At 63.9% G+C, this 16,362-nt stretch overlaps 1 protein-coding gene across 2 annotated transcripts in view; it reads left to right on the top strand.

Moving 5' to 3' along the window:
• The window catches only part of MYO1A (myosin IA), a 16,667-nt gene extending 6,911 nt beyond the window's left edge, over positions 1 to 9,756 (top strand). The window contains exons 12-27 of one of the 2 annotated variants that reach the window (XM_032785479.2): positions 179 to 283; positions 1,269 to 1,331; positions 1,734 to 1,934; positions 2,259 to 2,485; positions 2,712 to 2,912; positions 3,309 to 3,402; positions 3,916 to 4,065; positions 4,556 to 4,624; positions 5,080 to 5,166; positions 5,575 to 5,649; positions 6,456 to 6,590; positions 7,268 to 7,374; positions 7,535 to 7,667; positions 8,205 to 8,357; positions 8,753 to 8,880; positions 9,344 to 9,756. In XM_032785479.2, the coding sequence (XP_032641370.1) occupies positions 179 to 283; positions 1,269 to 1,331; positions 1,734 to 1,934; positions 2,259 to 2,485; positions 2,712 to 2,912; positions 3,309 to 3,402; positions 3,916 to 4,065; positions 4,556 to 4,624; positions 5,080 to 5,166; positions 5,575 to 5,649; positions 6,456 to 6,590; positions 7,268 to 7,374; positions 7,535 to 7,667; positions 8,205 to 8,357; positions 8,753 to 8,880; positions 9,344 to 9,467 (2,052 nt within the window). In that variant the 3' untranslated portion in view covers positions 9,468 to 9,756. The remainder of the gene's footprint in view (positions 1 to 178; positions 284 to 1,268; positions 1,332 to 1,733; positions 1,935 to 2,258; positions 2,486 to 2,711; positions 2,913 to 3,308; positions 3,403 to 3,915; positions 4,066 to 4,555; positions 4,625 to 5,079; positions 5,167 to 5,574; positions 5,650 to 6,455; positions 6,591 to 7,267; positions 7,375 to 7,534; positions 7,668 to 8,204; positions 8,358 to 8,752; positions 8,881 to 9,343) is intronic. The other variant, XM_032785480.2, reaches the window with a different exon arrangement.
• Positions 9,757 to 16,362: the final 6,606 nt, after the last annotated feature.

Here is a 16,362-nt window from a genome sequence, read left to right as displayed (position 1 = left end):
TGTGGGTCGGGAGTGAGGGGCACTGCAGAGCTGGGGGAGGGGTGGTAAACTTGCCATACTCCCAGCTTCCTGGGCACGGCACCCTCCTGCCTCGATCAGTAGCCCCAGGTTGTGGGGGGGGGGACATGGCCCCGAATCCTCATCCCACAGGCCCTGCTGCCTTCTCCTTCCCGCCCAGAACAACAGCTTCGAACAGTTCATCATCAACTACTGCAACGAGAAGCTGCAGCAAATCTTCATCCTGATGACGCTGAAGGAGGAGCAGGAGGAATACGTGCGGGAGGTAACGGGAGCCCTGGGCCTCGGGGGGCCCCGGGAAGCCACCGTGCAGGCCCCATTGCCTGTCATTCCCCTGCCGATCTGGGCACCCCCCTACCTGGCGTGGCACTCCAGTGGCACCCCAGCAAACCGCACACCGAGGCGGCCGGAGGGCAACCTTTGGCAATGAAATGACAGGCCTTTAGCCAGGGCACTAAACAGTCTCAGCTGTCGGGAAGGCGGGGTTGAGAATGACGTTCCCCCCCCCTTGCCCTCCGGCTGGGAGTCCACAAACTGCTCCAGCGACCCCGCCCAGCAGCTGCCAGCAGCCTGGCCCCCGGCACGTGTGGACGGATTTGGCGGCACCATAACAGGAAGGCTGAAAATAAACATGCACAGAGTCCCGGGGCTCCGGACGTCCTGTTCCCCGCAAAGCCGGGGGAGGGGCTGGAATCCCCTAGTGAGAACTGTGGCCAGTGGGGTGTGTGGGGACCGCGTGGCTCAGTGTGGGCACGGGGCCGGAGCAATGGGTCAGACAGACGCCGCCGTGGCTGATTTGTTCGGCTCGGTTCCTGGCCCAGGAGCACCCCGTGGGATACCTTCGAACAGCCCTGTCCTAACAATCTCGCGCGGGTGTCTCGTCTCTGCCCCTCGCCGGCTCTCCCGGCAGCGGGTTTGTGGAGACACTAAGCTTAGGGCGGGGCCAGGCACCATGTGTTAAAAGTGCCACCGGACCAGTGAACCCAGCGACTTTCTCCAAACTGGGATGGGGGCTCGGATTCCAGCTCCCCCCCACGCCCCCGCCTCTGGTGTGAGGATCCCAGGCCCCCGCCCGTGCACCCCAGCCCAAATCGAGCTGGGCTGGAAGTAGGGGGGTTCAGGCCCCAAATGCCACTGAAATTCTGCGGGCAGCCCAGGCCGTCCCCGTCCGCTGGACAGGCCTTTCCTGGTGTTCCCAGCTGGTGCCGCTGCCAGGCAGGTCAGGCTCCGACAGCCGCTCTCCTCCCCAGGGCATCCAGTGGACACCGGTGGACTTTTTTGACAACAGCATCATCTGCAGCTTGATTGAGGACGTGAGTGGCTGGTTGAGCGACGGCCGGTGATGATGGGGAACGCGGGTGAGGGCTCCTCGCCCCTGGGCAGAGGAGCCAGGACAAACCAGGGGCACCGCTTGCCGGCCCTAAACAGGGCTCAAGGGGCTGCCAGGCCCAGTCCCCGCCAAGGGGGCATTTCACCTCCTCAGCCCTTGCCTGTATCGCTGGCACCTGCCCCGCACACGGAGGCCACTTGGACCAGGGGCTGGTCTGCACAATTGGCCTTTTCTGTACAGGAAAGAAATAGCAGGGGCTGCGGGTTGGGAGTGAGGGGCACCGGCAGAGCTGGCTGGGGGGAGCCCAGGGCTGGGTAGCAGGGGCTGCGGGTCAGGAGTGCGGGGCGCTGCGGCCCCAGGTCCGTGACCCGCCGGCTCTGCGCAGAGCAAGGCCGGGATCCTGGCCATGCTGGACGAGGAATGCCTGCGCCCCGGGGTGGTGACCGAGGAGACCTTCCTGGCCAAGCTGAACCAGGTGTGTGCCAGCCACAAGCACTATGAGAGCAGAGCCACGCAGAACGCCCGGCACGTCACGGACACCAGCCTGGCCGGCTCCTGCTTCCGTGTCCACCACTACGCCGGCAAGGTGAGCGGGGGGCCCTGTCCTCCCTCCGAGTTCCCAGCATGCACTGCTCAGGCTTGGGGGGACCGGACTGCCCTGCGTGGGGCGGCCTTTGTAGACTCCAGTGGTTGGACAAAGGAGCACCTGGCTCTGGGAGGGGAGTGGGGTCTAGGGGTTAGAGCAGGGGGCTGGGAGCCAGGACTCCTGGTTTCTGTCCCTGGCTCTGGGAGGGGAGTGGGGTCTAAGGGTTAGAGCAGGGAAGCTGCGAGTAGGCTGGGAGCCAGGACTCTCTGCCTCAGGGTCCCGTCCACCCCTGTCAGTGACGCTATGGGTCCGTCCCCCCCGCAGGTGACCTACAATGTGACAGGGTTCGTGGAGAAGAACAACGACCTGCTGTTCCGCGACCTCTCGCAGGCCATGTGGAAAGCTCGACACGAACTGCTGCGCTCCCTCTTCCCTGAGGGGGACCCCCAGAAAGCCTCCCTCCGGCGCCCCCCCACCGCGGGCTCCCAGTTCAAGGCCTCCATTGCCACGCTCATGAAGAACCTGTACTCCAAGAACCCCAACTACATCAGGTGGTCTGGGGATGGGGGCTCCCATAGGAGAGGGTGGGAGCAAGACTAGAGCTCAGTGCCTGCTGCTTTCAAACCTATGCACTTTAGGAGAATCTCCCTGGCTGTGTGCAGTGTAGTGGCTTTGACACACAGTGGAGCAAGGGGAGAATCTCCCTGGGCTGTGAGCAGTGCAGAGGCTATGACACACAGCAGAGCCGTCTCTAACCTCCTCCCCTTTCCGGCCCAGGTGCATCAAACCCAATGACAACAAAGAGCCCGGTGTGTTCACGGACGGGCTCGTGCAGATGCAGGTCCGGTACCTGGGGCTCCTGGAGAACGTGCGGGTGCGGCGGGCCGGCTACGCCTACCGGCAGGGCTACGAGCCATGCCTGGAGCGCTACAAGATGCTCTGCAAGCAGACCTGGCCCAAGTGGAAGGGGGGTGCCAGGTAGGCGGGGTGAGGAGCACGGGGAGGGGATTGCGGGGGCTGGGAGCAGCACCCTGCTGGGTGGTGGACAGCCTGGGAGGGGAGCTGGATGTGTTTCCTGTGGGGGGATCTAGAGAAGGGGAGCACTGGGGTAGGGAGGTGTCAGCCCCACACAGGGAGTGTTGGGGGGCTGGAGGTAGCAGAGGTGCTGGCAGTGCCTCGGGGGGAGGGCGTGGCAGCAATCGGCTTAGCCCCACGGCACTGCCCCTCTCGTGGGTCACTGCCCTGGCCCCCCCCGCCTGCCCTGCCCCCACCCCTGCTCCTGCCCCTGCAGTGAGGGGGCTTCCCAGGAGCCAGCGCATCCCCCTGGGAGTTCCCTGCTGGGGGGGCAGAGCCTGAGCCCGGTGTCTGGCGCAGGGACGGTGTCCAGGCCCTGCTGACCGATCTGCGCATCCTCCCAGAGGAGCTGGCATACGGGCGCAGCAAGATCTTCATCCGCACCCCACGCACTGTGAGTCCCTGGGGGGCTGGGAATGGGCTAATCCGAGACGGGGGCGGGGGGTTGCATAGGAAGACCCCTGGTGGGAGGGGGGAGCAGTGGAACAGCCCGAGCTGGGGATGTTCCCCCCTGCTGGGGGGCGCTAGGTGGGAGGGGCTGTGTCCCCTATGCCTCCATCTAGCTAGAGCCTCCCTCTGCTTTGGGGGCAGCCGCCAGGAGCCAATGCCAAGTCCAGCCCCGCTGGGAATCCCTGGCCCTTCCAGCTGGCGTCCCGAGAGAGAAGGTGCTGCGGGCGACTGGCCAGGGGGCTGGGCCATGGGGCGTCCAGGGCTGGAGTGGGGGGGACCCCGAGTTCCAGCCCTGCTCACACTGGTCGCCAGGGAAAGGTCCCTGCCGACCCCTTCCGTCGCGGTGGCGTCCGCGTGCTCCTGCCGCAGGCGGCGCCTGAAGGGTTAACATGCTCTGGGGGGCCGTCCTGGCTCTGACTCTCCTGGTGTGTCGTGTCCCCCCCCCCGCACCCTCCAGCTCTTCGACCTGGAGGACAGGCGCCGGCTGCGCATGGCTGATCTGGCGTCGCTGATCCAGGCCACCTACCGCGGCTGGAGGTGCCGCACTCATTACCAGCAGATGCGCAAGAGCCAGATCGTCATCTCGGCCTGGTTCCGGGGACAGGCGGTAACTCCCACCCCCCGTCTCCTCCCGCTTCCCCTCAGCCCTGGGGGGCGGGGGGACCTTAGCTTGGCTGCTCTCCTCTCCTCCCACCCGGCCAGGATCGGGGGCCCCTTGCGCCCGGACATGGAGGGAGGGACGCCAGCCAGGCCCTGCCCCACGGCGTTGGCCTACGCGGACGAGGGACGGAGGGTCATCCCCTTGCCCAAAGTCTGCGGCTGAGCCGAGAATAGGACCCAGGCGTCCGGGATCCCCGCCTTAGACCGTCCTGCCCCGTGAACTCTCCGTTCGGATGCAGGGCGGCTCTGGGCTGGTACTGGGGAGGAGGGTGCAAACCCACCAGGATGGGCCCCGGGGGAAAGGTCTTCAGGGCCCCCAGAGCCCGGCTGCGGGGAGCTGTGCCCGGCCCTCGCTGGCATCTCAGCCTAGTCAGCGCCACGTGAGTCGCCCGCCGCCCACCATTGCCCGTTGCACACCCAGACTTTCCCCTTTGCAGCACAGGAAGCGGTTCGAGAAGATGAAGAAGTCGGCGCTGCTGATCCAGGCCTGGGTCCGGGGATGGAAGGTGAGGGGGCAGCGCCTCCCGGAGAGCCCCCGCAGCCAGCGTGTCTCCGAGCTGCCAGCCCACGGGGGGCCTGCAGAAGCTCGTGGGGGATGAGCCGGTGGGCAGCGGGCATTTAGCCAGCGTGCGGGAGGCGCCGATATTTGGCTCTGCATGGTGGAAATGTTCACCAGGGATCTTGGCGAGGCGGCTAGGCGGGCCGAGTGGGCCGCGGGTGCTCAGCGCTGCTGGGTGGGCTGGGGTGCAGGGTGTGGGCCCGAGAGAGGGGTGGGGGATACCACCTCGCCGGAGCACACCGCCCCCTACAGGACCCTGGCTTGTGCCCCGCCCGAGTCGCTCCTCCCAGGCCGGGGTCGCTGGAGTCTCTCGCTCTGTCTCTGCGTCCGTCTGTCCTTCCTCCTCCTCCTCCTCCTCAGGGCTCCGCGGGGCTCTGATCTCTCGCCCTCCCCTCTCTGCAGTCTCGCAGGCTCCTGCGGGAGCTGAAGCACCAGAAACGCTGCAGCCAGGCCGCGGCCACCATTTCTGCCTACTGGAAAGGGTACAAGGTAACAGCAGGGCCCGGCGCCCCGGTGGGACCTCTGTGCCGTGGCTGCCGGTCAGCCTTGGGGCACGGCCAGCGAGCTGTTGGGCACCCAGTGCCAGTTTAACACGTGCTTGGCCCTCGACTTGATACCAGGCCCAATGCCAGCCACTTTCCCGCCCTGCCCCCGGCTTTCTCGCGCTGTCCCGGTACTGTCCTGTCTTTCCGCCCTGGCTCCCTGTGGGGTTGGGAGCAGCTTGTCTTCTCCGCTCCCTGCCCCGCTCCACAGCCCAGCCACGGCTGGGCCGGGGGCTCTCTGGGGATTGTCTGGGGCAGCCGGGGAGAAAAGCGAGTGGGGTTAGCCAGGAGAGAGGCAGGTTCCTTCCGTCCCCGGCCCGCCCCGGGGCTGCTCACGGGGCGTCTCCCGTTGCAGACGCGGAAGGAATACAAGAAATATTTCCGCTCCGGGGCGTCTGCCACCTTGGCCAATTTCATCTACAGGAGACTGGTGAGTCAGGACCCGCCCAGGGCTGAGGGAAGGACAACGGGCTGGAAACCTTCGAAAGCGGGCGCTGAACCGCTTAAGGGACTGGGACATGGGGCCTGGGCCCTGTCCCCTCTAGGGGGTGCTGGCTCCCATCCGGCCCCAGGGCAGGGACTGGCTGGCTCGGGGGGTGGAGAATGGGGCAAGGGCTTGTCCCCTCTAGGGGGTGCTGGCTCCCATCCGGCCCCAGGGCAGGGACTGGCTGGCTCGGGGGGGTGGGAATGGGACATGGGACCTGTCCCCTCTGGGGGGCACTGGCTCCTGTCTGGCCCCAGGGCAGGGACTGGCTGGCTCAGGGGGGTGGGAATGGGACAGGAGCCTGTCCCCTCTGGGGGGCACTGGCTCCTGTCTGGCCCCAGGGCAGGGACTGGCTGGCTCAGGGGTGGGGTGAATGGGACATGGGGCCTGTTCCCTCTAGGGGCCACTGGTTCCCATCCAGCCCCCAGGGCAGGGACTGGCTGGCTTAGAGGGCAGGGAATGGGGCAGGGGCCTTTCCCCTCCAGGGGGCGCTAGCCCCCCCTCTGGCCCTAGGATGGGGACTGGCTGGCTCAGGGGGTGGCGGTGGGAATGGGATCCGGGGCCTTTCCCAGCTGAGTTTTGTAAGAGTCCAGAACCATTTTCCAATATCTGGAGCTGGCGCTTGCCCTGTGGGGCCCCTGCGTTGGAATCGAACCCACTGGAAAGCATTCCCGCTCTAGAACCTCGTTGTTTTCAGTCTAGAACGTTCTGCATTTTCACCCCCTGTGTTTTCTCCTCCCCGTTGTCCAAAGCTGCAGAAGTTTTTCCTGGGGCTGCAGAGCAACCTTCCCCCCCTGGTAGTGACGGATCGCAGCTGGCCCGCCGCCCCCTACAAGTTCCTGGCAAACACCAACGAGGAACTGAAGAAAATATTCTACCCCTGGAAGGTCTGTCGGAGGAGAGGCCGAAGCCCGGTCCTGGCTGCTTATCCTGTGGCTGTCACTGCGGGGATGGGGGAGCCCCAGATTCCCCCAGCTTCCGAATTCTGCCTCCCTCAGCTCCCTCCTTGCACTTCAGCGGGAGACACTTTTCTTACCTTCCCCTCCTAATGATTCGGCAGCTGTTCATCAGCTGCCATGTCCGCTCCAGAGGTGGCTGCATTTCAGTGCCGGGGAAGTGACTCCTGTGCAGTGTTGCTCTGTAGCTGGTACCAACAGCTAAAGTGCCCCACCCCAGAGATAGCTGCATTGCAGGGCTGGGTGACCAGCCCCCTTCAGCAACTTCCCCCTCCCGCTCCGGCGCTGGCTGGGTGTCTGTCCGTCAGCTGCCATGTCCCAGTTCCAGAGGTGGCTGCATTTTAGTGGTAGGCGAAGCGACCTCTGTAGTTCCACGGCCTCCCCACCTCCCTCTGGGTTTTCTTGGCGCTCCTGCCCAGCGCGTAATAAATGACAACAGCCCGTCGGCCCCTCTCTGCTCTTGGCTGGGGATCGGCCTGCTGTGGTTCCCCGCAGCCGTCTCCCTTAGTCACCTCCCGTAGGGTCCCGGGGGGTGGTCCCCCGCTTTGCCCTCTCTGCAGGCGGGATCCAGGTTCTGGCCCTGACCCGCTTTCTCCTCCCCTCGGCAGTGTAAGAAGTACCGGGACCGGCTGACTCCGCAGAGGAAAGCTCTCCTGCAGGACAAGCTGTGTGCCAGCGAGCTCTTCAAAGACAAGAAGACCCTGTATGCCAAGAGGTTAGCATGGGGCAGGGCTCAGTCCTCCAGTGGGGGGATTCGGTCCTCCAGGGGTGATTTGGTCCTCCGGGGGGGGAGCAGCAGGACTCCAGCTCGTGATTTAAAGCGAGGGGTGGGAGGGCAGCCGGGTGTCTTATGGGTCCCGCTTGGTCTCTTCCAGCCTCCAGCAGTCGTTCCAGGGCGAGTACCTGGGTCTCCAGAAGAACCCCAAGTACCGGACGCTCCAGACGGCGGCCGAGGGCAAACTGGTCCTGGCCGACACCGTGCAAAAAGTCAACCGAGCCAATGGCAAGGTGGGGTGACCCCTCCCCAGGCCGAAGGGCCTGTGCACAGAACCTCCATGGGGAAACCAGCCTCCTCAGGTCTCTGTGGGGAGCCTGCCCCAAACCCCTGGCTTCCTGCTGCCTCCTCCGCTGGCCGGCTGCAGCGAGGTCTCCCCGGCACGGTTCTCTGCTGCCCCTCAACCCGCTCTGTGGGTCACCCCGGTGTGCGTAGGCCTGGCTCCCTGGCCCCCTCTCTGTGCGTGGGGGTAATAAATCCTCACCCTTAGCTAGCGCATTTCACCCAGAGATCTCCAAGCGCCCCACAGGAGGTCAGTCTTGTCGTCCCTCTTTTATAGGGGGAAACTGAGACTCTGAGCGGGGCAGTGACTTGCCCAAGGTTACCCCAGCCCCCGCTCCCTGGCCAAAGCTGCTGCCTATCCCAGGACTTGGTGTCTTGGCCCCTTTGGGGTTTACCGAGGTGCAGGTCAGGGGGGTATCGGCCCGACCCCCCCCCCACGTGTCTGGCAGCCCCCACCCGCCCTCACCCTCCTGCCGACTCCTCTGCAGACTGTTCCCCGGCTCTTCCTGCTCACCAAGAATCACATCATCCTGGCCGACCCCAAGGCCGCCCAGCCCAAAACCGTGGTCAGCCTGAGCGACATCCGGAGCGTCTCGGTCACCCGCTTCTCCGACGGCTTCTTCGTCCTGCACCTCAATGAGGTACAGCCCAGGGGGCGGGGGGAAGACAGGGCACAAGGGGGGCTGTGGGGGAAGGGCCAGCGCCCGCGGCTGCCTGGGACCCTTTCAAAGCGTAAGCAGCTTCCCCCACGGGCTCTTGGGAAAGGATTTTCCAGTGGGGGGAGGCTGTGCGTGTCCCCCCCCCTTCCCACAGCTCGCGGGCGGACAGGGGGCGTCACTCATCGTCCTTCCACGCCAGTGCCGGGGTGTCAGTCAGTGCCACCGTCCCGCCTCGCTGCACTGCCGCGCCAGGAGCAGCACGTCCTGCCGGCCCGGGGCTGCCAGCAGGGTGGGGAGGTGGCCGGAGACCACCCGCCTCCCCCCGCAGTGAGCTGAAGTGTGGGGGGGCTGTCCCTGTGTTTGCTCCCCCCTCTTAGACCTCCACAGTGGGAACCAAGGGCGACTTCCTCCTCGTCAGCGACCACCTGATTGAGCTCGTCACCAAGCTCCACCAGACGCTGCTGGAGACGACCACCAAGACACTCAACCTGCAAGTGGCTGATGAGTAAGGGCAGGGATTGGCCAGAAGGGTGGGTGGGCGGAGCCTGAGCTGGGGGTGGGGGGGAAGAGGAGGCTTCTGATTGGGCTGATGGCCATGACTGTCACCTAGGCGTGTGATGGTCTCTGTCGCCCTCTGGTGGCTTGCCTGGAAGGGGATAAGAGGCTATTACCGCTGCTGGCTGAGGGACCCAATCCTCTAGCTCCAGTGGATTGGAGGCTCGTGCTTCTAGCGCGACGGGGCCGTGGGTTCGAATCCCCCCAAGCAGGGTCCTGGCCACCGTGCTAGTGTTTAGCAATGGCCTGGGCAGGCTGGGCTCTGAGTGGCCACCGTGGCAGCCCAGCACCGCTTGCACCTCCAGCTATTTCCCCAGCAGGGGCCGGTGTGTTGGGCATCCCTGGGGGGAAGGGAGGGGTGGGGCCGTGCCAGGGACTGGGGCTGATCTTGGAGCACCCCGGGGTCCGTGCAGGTTCTCCACACAGTTCGGCAAGGGCAGCGTCGCCATCCGGATCGTGGAGACGGCCCAGAAGAACGGGGCTGCGCCTGTCTGCAAAAAAAGAGGTAGCCACAAGATGGAGGTCCTGGTCCACTGAGGCACCAGGACGCCTGCCATGCCACGGGGCGGGGATGGCTGGGAAGCCGCCATGCCAGCAGCTGAGACCCTGGCACCCGAGGCCCCATGGCAGGGCACGATCCCGCCCGGCCGGCGGCACGGACCTTTCTCCTTTCGCTCTGATCACTGCCAGTCTCTCGGAAAACCCAGGCAGCCTGAGGCCAGGGACATGCCAGGCTGGTGAGAGCCCTTCCAATTGCCGTGCCTAGGTGGAGATCTTCGCTCGAGGCCGACTCCCTGCTCTCGGGTGGAGATCAGTGCAAATAACATTAAATATTGGAGCAAGTTAGAGCGGTTCTGCTTCCTGTCACAGTTATGTGTGTTAGGGTTGCACCAGCACCTGAGCTCAGGGCCCCGCTGTGCCAGGCGCTGCTCAGACCCCCGGGGAGAGCCAGCCTGTCCCCAAGGGGCTCCCAGAAATATCCCCATCTTACAGCCCATGGGTCACTCAGGAGGCTTATGGCAGAGAGGGGGATTGAACCCTGGGATCCTGAGTCAGGTGCTGTTAATCAGACACCAGGATGACAGGGCACAGACACCATCAGCCTTGGCTGAGGAGCAGAGATGCCGGTGGTGGGCCCAGACCAGCTCCCAGAATAGTGGCAGTTTTGCTGCTGCTTCAGGTACCCTGGGCAAGCAGAGGGGCCCTGGCACCATCCTGGCTGCCGCCTCTTCTCTGCCGCCCTGGCTTTCGTTTTCCAGGCCAGCCGGTGGAGCAGTTGGCACGGCCCATCTCAAGCTGTGCTGTGGGGCGTAGACACCCCACTTAGGAGCCGGGGGCTCATCGGGCCGGGAGCTTGGGTTCCATTTCTGGCTCTGGGTGCAGGGGTCTATTGGGTTAGCGTGGGGGGGCTGGGTGCCAGGATTCCTGGGTTCTATTCTAGGAGAGGAGTGAGGGGGGGGAGTCTTGAGAACTGAGACTCTTTGGTCAAATCTCACCTGCTCTCTGCCTCAGTTTACCCCTCTGCACGCTAGGGATGATAATCCTACCACGTAGGGGAGGGGACTGAAACTTCGCACGGTGCTGTGAGGTTTTGAAGTGTGGGGGCCTGGAGGGCACAAGCACCCCTGGGCATTGCAACCAGCAGAGAAGACCCCGAAGGGCAAGTGATCATCCAGGGATGGCCAGTGTGTCCCTATCAAAGCTACCTAGGGGCTTGGTCTCCCCAGGCACAGCTGGCCCTGTCCAGTCAGGGAGGTCGAACGTGGGGTGACTCCCCAAGAAGGCTGCATCCAAGGGGTTTGCTAGCTCTGATTATTGCGGCAGTGTGCAGAAGACCCGGGTCGCACCGCGCCAGATGCTGTACAGGGCCCTAGTCTCAAAGCACATGGGAGCTACATAGGGAAGGGGTGGGAGGGGAAGCCGAGACATGGAGTGGGGCAGAAAGTGCCACGGTCTCGGCACAGGGCAGGGGTGGAGCTGGTACTTGAAACCAGGTGTCTAGTGTCCCCCCAGCTCCTCCCCCAGAGAACCGGGCCCATGGTCGGTCTTGTGGGTCACGTGGCTCTCGAGCTGGGGCTGGAGGGTGCCGGGGGCCACTCTGGCCGGTCCCCGCACATTACGAGTGACAGCTGGGCTGTCAGGCTGAGTTAGTGACAGCGTGTGGAAGGGTTGTGAGGGCCGGCGGGGGGGGTGCTGCAGCCACCAGCGGAGATAATTCGACGGCAGGTTTCTCAGGGCGGGCGCGGGGAGGGTCCTGGCTCCAGCGTGCCAGGGCTGAGGCACCGGCACATCGAGCACCAGCCTATGAGCAGTGCAGGGCTGAGCGCAATGAGGCTGGGGGGGTGAGGGGGAGCAGCAGCTTTTGCGCCCGCTCAGCTTCTCCCTCAATCCTTCCTCTTCCCTCGGTTCTCTGCCTGCCTCTCCCAGGAGGTGAACGGCCCTGTCTCCGCCCACCCTGTGCCAGCATCAGTCCTGCCAGGAGAGCCCCCACCCCGGCCCATGGGAATGCGGGGGCCACAAACCCAGGCACCCCCTCACCAGGCACTCCCCTCCCTTGGGGGGGGTCCCTCTGTCACCACAGCACCCAGGCGCCGACAGCAAGACTTCAACCCTCTCCAGGTGGCTGGAGCCGGGTGCAGGGACGGGCTGGGTGCCAGCCACACAATGGGCATTGCCAGTGGCACACACCAGAGCTTCCAGCCCCGAGACCTTGGTCTGAAGAGCTGTGTCCAAACACAGCCAGGGTGTAGCTCCCCCACCACCTGGGTCCTGGGGCAGGGCTGGGGGGCTGCACTGCCCGGCACTGGGAAGGAGGAGGGGGCATGGGGGGGCTGTCTCCCATGGAGGGGGGTTCTTGGGGGTAGAGGCATCTCAAAGTCCCTCTACATTCCCCTGGGTGGTCAGGGTCTCTGGCTCTGGGCTAACGAAGGCACCTGGTCTCTCTGGTGCGTGTCCCAGCAGCGGTGGAAGGTTGTTGCCAGAGCGCCGTGCACGCCCTCACTGACCAGCAGGGGCCGCTGCAGCTCCTGTGCCTGGGGGGTGGGCGCTCGCGGGCGGCACCAGTGCCTGGCTTCCAAGCCAGGACCTGGAGTTCTGCCCGCGGCTCTGGCACAGCTGCGCCCCATCCCTTCCCGTCCCATCGCCCCCTCAGCCAAAGCCCCGTGCAGACGCAAATGCCAGTGTAATTAGGCTCTGTAATTACAGGCCAGCAGCTGGAGCCCTGGCACAGACCCCTGCCCACTGCGGCGCAGCCAACCAATGGGGGAGCCAGGCAGTGGGGCGCAGCTATCTGCCAGGGCCGGCCTCACTCGCCAGCGAGGGGAAACGGAGGCAGGGCATGGCAACAGTGGGTTGTGCTGCCAGGAGGCGCTGTGGGTCGGCGAGCTTTGGAACAGGCTGTTAAAAACCCTTTGGGGTGATTCTTCCGTTCTCCCATCCCTGCTCTTGTGCTGTCCCCGTTTATCCCCTCCCCACCTTTGGGCTCCCTGTAGGCTGGGGCTGCTCTCAGATTCCTGTGGCCCCTGGGCCCCCAATGCTGGGAGTGGGGCTGGTGCACCAGTGGGGGCTTCACTTCCACCCCAGAGCAGCCTTACGCTGAGTGACAGGCCCTGCCTCCCAGCTGGGCTTCGTGGGGTGGCAGGGGGCAGGGGCGGACGTCTATTGTGTTTGGCGTAGGGGGACAGCGGTGCCCAGCTCTACCCTACGCAGGCTGGGGGGCTGCAGAGACCCACATTAACACCTCCTGTGCTGCCCGTGTCCTGCCTGGCTTTTCCCTCGTCTCCTAGGTCCACTGGCGGTGGCTACTGCAGGGCAGGAAGCTGTTGCTGCTCGTGTACCAGGCCCCATTCCCTGACAGCCTGGCCCTGCCGGGACTGTGGGTCTCTGGATGAGCTGCAGTGGGGGTCTCTGTGTCCCTAAAAATCCCTGGGCCCAGAGAGGGCGTCAGGAGCCCCGAGTTTCTAGCCCTTGGGCAAGTGCCCCTGTAGTGGGGCTGCTTCTCTAACTGTGCTGTTCCCCTCGACTTCAGCTGGGCACCGGGGGGAGGGGAAATCTCACCCCCAAATCCCCCTGCCTCAGTTTCCACAGCCATACAATGGGGGGGTGGGGGGGAGTTATGTCCAGAGGAAGTAGTGGCTTGCAATGAGGAGGTCTCCAGTGGGTGAATCACGACGCATCTGCATGAAAAAGACGCACGGATCTGCCAGGGAAATTCTGCAGGAAGGGGTCCCTCCGCTCACTGTCCCAGCGTGACGCTGTCGGTCTGTGTGCTGGGCTCTGGAGAGAAACTGAGGCCAGGCAGCGGCTTCTGGGGACAGGGTGTCGGGTCCGAGGCTGGTCTTGGAGTGAAGTGACCTTCCTGAAATCTGTTGCTGTCCCCGTTCAGCACAGCTTGGCAGTAAATAAACCGCTCGCAAAATCCCCGGGGCCGGGTCATCCGTTCCTGCCCCAAAAGGGGACATTAATTGGCCATGGCCTGAAGAATCTGGAGCCAGGCTCTGTCCTTGAGCGGGCGTGGGTTCGAATCCCTCTTGATCCAGCCGGGGAGCGGCTGCGAGAGAATCAGCTGCTGGGGAGCGTCCCTGCGCTCATTAGAAAGGGCGCGGATGCTCCGATAGAAGAGCGCCAACCGTGGGAAGATGTGAGGCTCCAGTGGACACCAGCGAGCGATGGCAGAACCGGAGCCCCAGCAGCAGGGACTGGTGAGTCGTTCCCTTGCTGTGACCTGGCAGGAGGGGAAATCTCATTAATCGGGAGAGCAAATTGCTGGGTGAGCAGCAGGAGGGGAAAAATCATAATTTGTCTCAGGCTCTTTGTGTGGCGAAATGTCAGCAGGCCGGGAAGGTGCGAACGTGCCAGCGCCTCTGGCATTCTCAAGAGCTGCTGCTCGCACTGGTGCGAAAAGATTGGGGGGGGATTAGGGTTAGCCACCAGAGCACCCCCAGGAGGTGTCGCGAAGGCCAGAGACGCTAACGAGGAGCTGCTCACGGCTAAGGAGAGCTAACAAATTCTTTGCTGGCCCCTCTGTGTAACACTGCGGGCCCTGGGCTAAGGATGAGTCATTGTCATTCCTGCCCCCACACACCCAGCTCCCTCTGTAGGGCGGCGCCCTTGGCCAGATGTGGTGCACAGCTTCTGCCATCAACCACCCCCAAAGGATTATGGGATGGCACCCCAGGAATGGGGTCTGAGTCTTTCTTCCCATAATCCCCCTTCAGATGTGTTCTCCTGGTCTGAGTCTGGAACCATCCAGCCCACCTCCCCGCTGTTCCATAGCGGAGGTCTTGCCTGGGGGACCCCAGGTTCATTGATCTTGTGGCAATGAGTTCCGCAGGCTATCCCTGAGGGCTAAAGCCGAGCAGGACAGAAAGTGAGCTGGCTAGGGGGCCCGTGGCAGAGCCAGGATTAGAAGCCAGCACCTCTGCGTCCGCTGCCTTAACCACATGGCCGGCTGGCCTCACTCCCCACCCCATCGCTCTGCCTACTGGCCTGGGCCCTGAAGCCTGTGAACAGCTGCTGGGGGAGGATGATTGCCAGCCGGTTAGTGACCGGCACTGCCCCCTGCCCCCCACCACTGTGCCCGGCCAGGTGGAACCATCCCATGGTTGGCTTCCCAAGTCGCTGCCGTCCCCACGGTCTGGGTCAAACAAGGCCAGGATGCCTCCTCCCAGCCCTTCTCTTTCTCATTTCCCGCGGCAGCAACCTCGTCTCCGCTCCACTGAGAAGGACCCCGCTTTGCTGGCGCTTTCCCAGTGAAGTGCCAGCTCTTTTCCCAAAGCAATTTCTGGGAGATTGCTGCCGGCGCAGCTCGGTCACGGAGCTCGCCCCTCCCAGCTCCAGCTTCTTAAACTCCCCTGCGCCCCTGAAGGCAAGAAACTCCCTGCCCAGCATGGTGGGGAGAGACCGGGCGTCTCCCGAGCTAAGTCCAGTGGCTCCTACGGGGCTTTGCAAGGGTGCAGAATTTTCGGTGGGGGGCACCCTTGCTTCCCCTCCCCCGCATTGTGCCTGTACCCTGGAGCCAGAAGGCCCACCCTCGGGGAGAGGGTCTCCCATTTCAAGCCAAGCCCCTCGGGGGGGGAAGGGGTGCTGAGATCTGCCATCGACAGCTGCAGAGGGGGTGGCTCGGCTGAGCCCCACCCAATTGGTTTTATGGGCTCCTGGAAGGTGAGCAACAGGGTAACAACACATCCTGGGCGAAGGGAGGGTGTGTGTGGGGGGGCCCTGCCCAGCCTCACCAGGGCGGAGGGCGGAGAAAATATCTCAAAGCACTCGGCAAGGGAGGTCGGTAGCATTCTCCCCAGTCTACAGATCGGGAAACTGAGGCACAGGGAGGTAGGGACCTGACTTTAGCTGAAAGCATTGAGCAAGGGGCCTAGTGGATCACATCAGACCAGGACCCTGCTGCAGTAGGCACCGTCCGCAGCACGGGACATCCCAACGGAGCAGCGCTGTGAACTGGCGCGATGCGGGAGACCAGCATCCCCCAGAGGAGGGCTGATTCTGGAGGTCTGACACTCAGTGGGTGGGGGCTGCTGTCTCGATTCCTCCTGTCCCTTTCAGGTGCCCCGTCTATGTCACCCCAGCCACTCCAGTGCCTCTCGTTTCCCGGGGGCTAGTGCCTGGTTGGCACATCCAGGTTTCCCACACCCCCCACCGTCTGGTCAAGATCCCCCAGCTCTTGTGTGTCATGCCACCTGCCAGCTAGCTGGGCTGATAGCCCCTTTTCAGTGAGACCCACTGTCCTGGTTTTCTCATGATAAAGACCCAGCTCCTGGACTCCTGTTATTACCCGAGACACTCCTCTTTCATTATCCATTTCCTGCTCCCGTGGCTGCAGGTCAAAGCTCAGATGCAAGCCCCAAATGCTCATTGGTAGAAGGCCCCTAAATAGAACCTCAAATTTCTTTTTAGAGAAAACCTCCATTTCTGGAGACCGGACTCATGAACACCCTGAGGTCAGCAGCACACTGATCGTCTTCACTCTTGTCTAGCTCTCAGCGTCAGCGGGTCTCAGAGCACGTGACGAGGGAGGTTGGTAGCGTTCTGCCCGGTCTACAGATGGGGAAACCGAGGCACAGGGAGGTAGGGAGGTGATTTGCCCAGCAGGCCAGTGACGAAGCCAGGAACTGAATCCAGGTCTTGTGAGTCCCTGTATCCAATGCTTTACCCACTAGGCCTCAAGAGTTGGGATTATGTTTGTTTAATCTTGGTGCATCAATGGGAGTGGCATGCTTGGGGGGGAAATCTGCCCCCAGAATTGCTCTGTGCCTCAGTTTCCCCATCTAAAGCAGTGCTCACAATCCTTCCCTGCCTCATGCGGGAGTGGGTGGATTCACTGGAAGCTCTCTGGGGCGTGCTCTGCCCCGCCTTGTGTTCATGCGCGGGGCTCCGAGGCGCCCCTGCAGTACAAATGGCTGATGGGGAGGTGCCCAGA

The sequence above is a fragment of the Chelonoidis abingdonii genome, chromosome 26, assembly GCF_003597395.2.
Source record: "Chelonoidis abingdonii isolate Lonesome George chromosome 26, CheloAbing_2.0, whole genome shotgun sequence".
Classification (NCBI taxonomy): Eukaryota; Metazoa; Chordata; order Testudines; family Testudinidae; genus Chelonoidis; species Chelonoidis abingdonii.
This window is presented reverse-complemented; position numbering and strand designations above follow the sequence as displayed.